The sequence below is a fragment of the Rhagoletis zephyria genome, unplaced genomic scaffold (assembly GCF_001687245.7).
Source record: "Rhagoletis zephyria isolate East Lansing unplaced genomic scaffold, Rhagoletis_zephyria_1.1 Rzeph_scaffold_03821, whole genome shotgun sequence".
NCBI lineage: Eukaryota > Metazoa > Arthropoda > Insecta > Diptera > Tephritidae > Rhagoletis > Rhagoletis zephyria.
Window position 1 is genome coordinate 16,684 of NW_016160904.1, and position 8,081 is coordinate 24,764.

General features: G+C 38.4%; 1 protein-coding gene across 2 annotated transcripts; it reads left to right on the plus strand.

The window, feature by feature from the left end:
- Window positions 1-157: 157 nt before the first annotated feature.
- On the plus strand, window positions 158-8,079 carry LOC108369738 (Topoisomerase related function 4-1). 2 transcript variants are annotated; one of them, XM_017624913.1, is made up of 6 exons: window positions 158-270; window positions 1,525-2,558; window positions 2,977-3,657; window positions 3,741-4,045; window positions 4,550-5,375; window positions 6,688-8,079. In XM_017624913.1, exons 2-6 carry the CDS (start codon window positions 1,790-1,792, stop codon window positions 6,765-6,767), a joined length of 2,661 nt encoding a protein of 886 aa, XP_017480402.1. In that variant the 5' UTR covers window positions 158-270; window positions 1,525-1,789; the 3' UTR covers window positions 6,768-8,079. The 2 variants fall into 2 exon arrangements, with proteins under 2 accessions (XP_017480402.1, XP_017480403.1); XM_017624914.1 differs by lacking the exon at window positions 158-270 and adding an exon at window positions 1,175-1,244.
- Window positions 8,080-8,081: the final 2 nt, after the last annotated feature.

Below are 8,081 nucleotides of genomic sequence, written 5' to 3' on the forward strand. Positions count from 1 at the left end.
TGAAGACGTACGACGTTGTTCGCTGCTGTGCGGTGCCGTGGATGCTAGGTGTCGCCATGTTGCGTTTGGTTGTCATTGCGTTTTATCATTTCTCTTTCCCTCTATTTTCTTTCACTTTTTTCTCAAATTTATGCGTAAGAAAATGCAAAAGCAACAGTGCTAAAAATGTGAATAGACAATTTATTAAATCATAGGAGTGGATTTCGTGCGGTTTAATTTTTTCGGCGATTATTGTTGTATTCAATTGAAAATGCATTAACTGTTTTAGCGGTAATAAGCAAGCGAATAATGCAACTAATCGTTGGTGTTCAATTAAGAGGATTGCGACTTGTATATTTCACTCGTGTGGCTGTGTGTGGTATAAATGTGGTAGAAATCTAAATCCTAGCCTGTTCAAGTACTCTAGGATTTAGTCAGAAATAGCCGGAAGGTGGCATGATCAATGTCTTTCGTTCATAGAAGATTGTACTGTAGTCATTATAAATGGGTTTACGGGAACGTCTTTTGACTATGCATTACTTACTGTGTAAATCCTGAATTATGGGAACAGGCTAAATGTTAGAAAATATTTGATAAATAGTTAAGATATCCAAGCTATCCGTTAAAACTCATTTTGTACTTATAATTATTTGAGGTTAAGTTCTCTTTACAAATTCACACCACTTGTTTGCCGTCTTTTTTCNAAAATATTTGATAAATAGTTAAGATATCCAAGCTATCCGTTAAAACTCATCTTGTACTTATAATTATTTGAGGTTAAGTTCTCTTTACAAATTCACACCACTTGTTTGCCGTCTTTTTTAAGCTTCTTTTGCTACTGAAGTGAGCTTCATCTTCAATTGTTGTTTGAAGATAATTTAGCATTTGAATGGGATATGGAAAATGTAGTTACGTACATTGCTATTTACGCCAATTCAATATTAGCCGCTTCACGCTGCAGTAACCTCACGTCACTTGCTTCTTTGCACTATCATCTCGGTTAGGTGGTTTCTACTATTTAATGCTTAGTACGTATGTACATACGTATGTATGTATACATACTATATACATACATATACACGTACATCGCCGAAAAAACTAATTTTCTTCAATTTCTCGTTTCTTAATTCACCATGCGATCGCATTCCCACCTGCTATCGCCAACCTTGTAGTACCTTACATGTCTCGTGAGTTGTTCGCAATTTATTTGGCTAAATATATTTAATATTTCTTCGCACTGCTTCGTCGTTAGTTTATTTATGTAGGTATATAGTGCTAATTAATTTACCCTCATCACATTTTCCTTTTCTCATTATTGGAAAATGCGTAAAATTGCATACAAATTTGTTCACAGAAACTGAAAGTGATCTGGTATGTAATTAGAAATTAGTTAATATGCATGAAAATGTATGTTTACAAATGAAAAAGAAACTCTATAGGCTTTCTGGTACACATACTCTTTATGGGCACACCCATTTATTGCTTATCTAATATCTTAACATAATTGGACTTATGTACTTAATAATTCATTCTCTTTTATTTTAGCTGTTGTCATTAGAAACGGTTGTAGCACGTTTAAGTTTAATCTCGTGGATAAATACACATGCTGGCGTCTGCGGTGTTTCACGTTACTGCCAAAAGTTCTACAAGGAAATTTTTTATTTCGTTTGTTATACGTGTTAAAGTGCAAAACGAGTTGAAGATAGAACATTAGATTGAATTCAAGGCGCAACGCTTCGCAACGGACGACGCGAAACTCCAAGCGGATTGCGCATACAATTCCCGTTCCGTGAGTAGAAGACTGCTTTGAATGGATCCTTTTGTCGGCTGGTTTCAAGAGGAACAGGAGGGTCCAGCATTACGCACATGGTGTAAAATTTGGGAGACCACTGCGCATGATATGAGCCAGTTGTTGGAACAACAAAGCCAACAATTACAACAACTACAAAGTGTTGGTAATAGCAAATTGAACGGCACGTTGAGTGCACGCGATCGGGATTCTTTGCAATTGCTGCTGCAGCAAGTTGGCAACGGGGGTTTTCGCAACTCCATTTACAATAATAATAATAATAACAATAACAACGGTAGTAGTGGCACAAATAGTGGCAATACATCCAGCAACAACTCCATTGACTCGACGAGTAACAACGACTGCATCACACCAGCCACCACACCAGGCGGTGGAGGCGGTGATATTAATAGCACGAAAATGCCATCACATGATCGTCCAAGCTATTATAATCCCTCTCGCAGGAAAATTGGGCGTATAGTAGATAATAAGGCGAGCACATTTAACCTCAACAAATACATGGGTAAATTAGTTGTCAAGTACAAAGGTTGCCCTTGGCGTGTGCCGAGCTTTGAGTATGGACGGGGAATTATCGGTTTACATCAGGAAATCGAACAATTTTACAATTACGTCTTGCCCACGCCCACCGAACATGCTATACGCAACGAGGTAGTGCAGCGTATAGAAGCGGTGGTACATTCAATATGGCCAAAGGCGCTTGTAGAGATATTTGGTTCCTTCCGCACGGGTTTGTTTCTACCCACATCGGATATCGATTTGGTCGTTTTAGGTAAGGAAGTGTGAATAACATTAAGGACAACGAATTACATAAAAAAAAATACACGGTTGCAAGGTACATATTTCAAAAAACTTGCTTTGTTGAGCATAATAAAAAGTTACAGGACATATTTATAAAAAAAAAAATTGGTTTGAATTTTTTTTATTTTTAAGTGGCATACACGTATAATTGCTATTTTTTAACATTTTAAATTCATTAAATTTTCTATAATTTTGGGCGTTATTCTATAAAACGATATCCATTTTTAAACTTTTTTGGTCATAACCACCATAAAGGTGTAATAGATATCTGAACGTAAACAAGTTTGGTTTTTGCAGATAAAAGATAGAAGTAACTTAAATACAAAAAAAAATTACATTCACAGGAATGCAAAAAAAAAATTTAATTAACAATTTTTTACCGTCTATAGGACTATGGGAGAAGGCGCCTTTGCGCACTCTCGAAACAGAACTGATTGCTCGCGGTATCGCTGAACCACACTCGGTGCGTGTACTTGATAAAGCTTCGGTACCCATCATTAAGCTCACAGATCGCGAAACGCAAGTCAAAGTTGATATTTCATTCAATATGCAGTCGGGGGTGCAGTCGGCCGAATTAATTAAGAAATATAAGCAGGAATTTCCATTGCTGGCGAAGCTGGTGCTTGTGCTGAAACAATTCCTGCTGCAGCGTGATCTCAATGAAGTTTTTACCGGTGGCATTTCCTCATACTCGTTGATATTGATGTGTATCAGTTTCCTGCAGTTGCATCCGCATCAAATTGACCACGACAAAGCCAACTTGGGTGTGCTATTGCTGGAATTTTTTGAACTTTACGGACGTAAGTTCAATTACATGAAGATCGGCATATCGATCAAAAATGGTGGGCGATACATACCTAAAGAGGATCTACAACGTGAAATGATCGATGGTCATCGTCCGTCATTGCTGTGCATTGAGGATCCCCTAACGCCGGGTAACGATATAGGGCGTAGCTCATATGGTGCTTTGCAGGTGAAACAAGCATTTGAGTATGCGTATATGTTGTTGGCAAATGCAGTGAGTCCACTCAACGAATTCGGTAGTAATTGCGCCGAACGTACCATCCTAGGTAACTTCTATTGTACTAAAAACTATTATCTAAGTCGGTATTTACTTGTTTGAATTATCTTTTTATTTATTTTTTTCATGCAGGACGAATAATACGGGTAACCGACGATGTGATAGACTACCGTGAGTGGATACGAGAACACTTCGAGCATCTTGTGGTCCCGCATACGCCCAATGGAAGTACAGTTAAGTTCATTCCATCGATGCTGCCTCCTGGCGTTATCACACCACCCCTGCAGCATCAACACATGCATCCACTGCAGCAGCAGCAGCTGTATCATCAGCAACAAGTCGTGATGGCGCAACGGTTACGAAGGAGCAGCGTTTCATCGGGCGAAGACTCTGAAGATAGCAAAGAATGTGATGTAGACTCAACGTCATCTCCACCGGTAAGCAATTCACTTATTATAGCGCCGGCAACGTCTGCGGCGCCAACCGCCATGACCTCTTCCGCGAATATTCATACAATGTCTCGTATGGATACATGATGAATAGTTGCTGGTCTGGTGCAGCAGCAGTTACAACAACAACAGCAGCAGCAACAATTACATCAGCAACAGCAGCAGTATCAACAAGCGTCATTGGTTAGCAATCACACTGTCTCCAGTGTAACCACAAACATCGCTGTCAACTCTCAAATCAACACCAGTACCAACGTTCAAGACAGTGGCAGTGTTGGTGGTGCTGGTGGTGTAAATGTGAGCGGCCATATCGCTGCTGTTGCTTGTCCACACGGTATTGGTGGTAATGGTGGTGGCGGTAGTAGTCAAATAAGTGTTCGTCAAAAAATATTAATTAAGCCACCGCCAATGCTGCTGCCTCTGCCGCTGCACCAGATCAATCAGCAATATCAAAGTCCAAAACAACATCATCAACAACCACCATATGCACAGATTTCTCAGCAGCATCTTCAACAACAGCACCAGCAACAGTCGAGCTTAGCAATGCAGCATTTGACTCAGCAACACCCGCAATCCACACAGCAGCAACAGCAGCAGCAGCAGCAGTCACAATTGCCGCCCCAGCAACATCAGCAATTTGCCCTGCAGCAGCAGCAGCAGCTGCAACAACAACAACAACAACAACAAATGCACACGCAATGTTCGCAACAGCAACAACAACAGCCGCAGCAGCTTACACAAAAGCAGCAATCTCCGCCACGGCAGCAAAAACAGCCATCGCCGCCGCAGCAACAAAAGCAATTATCCCCGCCACGACAACAACAGATGCACACGCAACAATCGACGCAACAACAGCAGCAGCAAGCGCAACAGAGGTTCTCCGGTACATCAAATCGCCGTCAACAATTCTATGTGCCACCTCCGATGCAACAGCAATATCAACAGCAACAGCAACAGCAAATATCCAAATCGTCTTCTACAGAATCGTACACGAATTCCACTTCCAGCTATGTTGGAAATAGCAACAATAATGGTGGCAATAACAATAATAATCGATCACGCTATGCACAACGTCCTTCACAACAACAATTGCGTCAGCAACGTATGCAACAACCAGCAATGCGTCAACAACGTTATAATTCGAGAGCTGCATCGCCGCCACCAACGTTTTCTCGTTCTGGTCCATTGCAACGTACGACACTCACGTCTGCTTCGTCGACCATTTCCATAATTTCCATATCATCGGAGTCTTCAGTGGCATCGATATCATCGACGGACAGTTCTGAGTCGGCGTCAGCGTCAGCAACATCAAAATCTGGTGAGTTTTTTTTTTCAAATATATTTTTACTTTTAACTAATAGATAAAGAGTTTGGTGTGAATGTAGTGTTTTTAAGCATTATGTACGAACAAACGTCCAAACTTTCTATTTTCAAAAATTTTGTGCCGCGGTATTGTAATAATTCTCGGTTCGTATGCTTTTAATCGTTGTGAGATCAGATCGGTCTTTGCTGTGCAAAGCACAATCGGTTATACAAGGACTTTATATCAGAAAAATTAATTAATCAATTAAATGGAAGTAGTACTACATAACGTTTTATTATTCGGAATTCTTTTTTCAATTTAAAAAAAAAAAAAAAAAAAAAAAAAATGACCTTGTTAATATCGTTACCGATATTCTGTAGGGTGGAGCTTTCTTCTTGCCCTAAGCGAATTACAGCAATTTTTCAATATATCGCGTAATATACGTGTCGTTCCGGAATATTTGCCTTGTTTATGTTTTTGCATTAGGGACGCGTCGTTATGGAGAACACGTTTCGCGTTTAAAGAGAGTTTACAAATTTATTAACATATTGGATTGGATAGTAATTTTGCGTTAAACATTAACATACGTTCCAAAAGTTGCATCAATATTTTACAGTAATCCAAATATGGGCTTCGTTTCGCCGTTTCATATTACTTCCACTGAAGCTAATTATTTTTGTCAAACTCAGTTACCAGTTTAATAAAATCGCAAAAATGTTAAATATTGCATTTAGTAGTTTTTTCTATTTGGCCTATTAATTTTATTTTAGTCTGAACGATTTTTTTATAAACATACTGAATTTAAATGTATGGTGATTTCGTTTCTACCAAAAAATGTTGCCCTTCCATGGTGCAAAATCTATTTTATGTTACACTCAACCCTGTAAAGGTGCGTGTTTTGCCGATTTATCTTTGTCTATCTTACGCATTTCATAATATTGTCATTTTAAGTAATCTGCTTTTCCGGGCAACAATCTGACAAAAGAAAGTGTAAAATTTTAAGAAACGAACACACAATTTTCCCACCGGGTTGCCTTTATGTTAAGAGTCGAGTACGAAAAGAGAGCATGGCGATGAAAAGCCGACATTTTTTGGTAGAAACGAAAACACAATTGAACTTTCTCACACTCAAGGTGTATTAAACATACACACATCACATCTGGAACTAAAAAAAAAATTAATCACATTTTTCATTTAAAGCTTTTTTGTTCATTGAATGTAAACAGATTTCCATTGTGTTTTGTGATTCCTGTTTATTAAGTGTGTCTTGCAGTGATTTATACCAAGTGGTTTTTTTCTATTTTCTCAAATAAACAAAAAAAAAAAGGCCAACAACGCAACCGTGAAGGAGGCGACCGCAGAAAGAAGCACCAATCCGGTAGCAGTAGGTCTAGTACGAGCAAATAAAAAGGAGATGTATTATCATCAAGCGGGCTGTATCGGTGCTGCATAAAGCCTTGGAGTTGCAACAGCTGTCATTGATAAGCATCGCCAACTCCCCACACAAACGACCACGATCCGAAGTGGCCGGCCGGAAGGAGTATATCGTAAAGCATTTCAAAAGCACAACGAAGAGTTTGTCGCGCGCGCTCAGTCTATTTGCCCATGCATACACACTCAAAATACAACCAAACCATATTCTAGCACACTATTAGAAATCTAGTAAGTTAAGTACGTGATTAGGAACTTTAACATAGTCCTACAGCCACTACATTATGCGACTGGTGGTCAATACCTTATACATACACATACACTCACATATAGCAGTAGTGGTAACACACTTACATACTTACATACATGCATATTACTTGAGCGACGCTAACAAAAACACTGGGAGAATTTCGAGAATTTGTGCTTGCATTATTCTATGTATCTACATATGTATAATTACTGGGCTGATGATATTAGTAGAAATAGTTCATAACCTGTGCCTATTTTAATGTAATAATTTAACATGTAAGCAAAAAATGCTAACTTATAACTTATAAAAAAGGACAGCAACAACAACAACAACAACAAAGCATTAATGCCACACAGAGTTAGCGATATGAAGCAAATGATAACAATCTCATATCGTATGTTGCGTAGTAGTGTTGCCAAACGATCAGAAGAATAGCGGTGAAAAATGAGATGATAGACATTGCTACTAGGCGAACACCCCGTAATTCAGCCAGTTAAAAAAGAGACAGTGTGCTTAAACAAAGCAGAAAAGTTGAAGTAGATTATAAGAAAAGTGGATAAGGATTCAATAGCAGCGAGGAAAAGAGAATGAAAGTTAGAGAAAATACTACATAGAGCGAGAGAGACGAATGCAGTACAGCAATATCCATAAAAGTTAAACTTTTAACAGATTAAAGATAAGACAAAAAAATACACCAGAGCGTAAGTGATTTAAGGAAAGGTAAGCATATTAGTAAAACCATAAGCATATTGAATTGAAAACTAGTACATATATGCTTGTTAAGAAAAGCTGTATAGTGCACATGGATTATGATAAGCAGTGAAAAGCAAACTCTTAAAGAAGAAGAACATGAAAAGGTTGAAAATCAAAGTCTATGCCGTTATTAGTATTTAATTGCGCTAGATGAAAGCTATTAGTTGCTAAATAGGTAGAAAACGAATGTACATAAATGTATAGAAGGATACATATGTACATGTAACTCAGTCATATGCTTTCATAATAGGATGTAAGTTAATTTTTCCCATTTAAAAAAAAAAAAA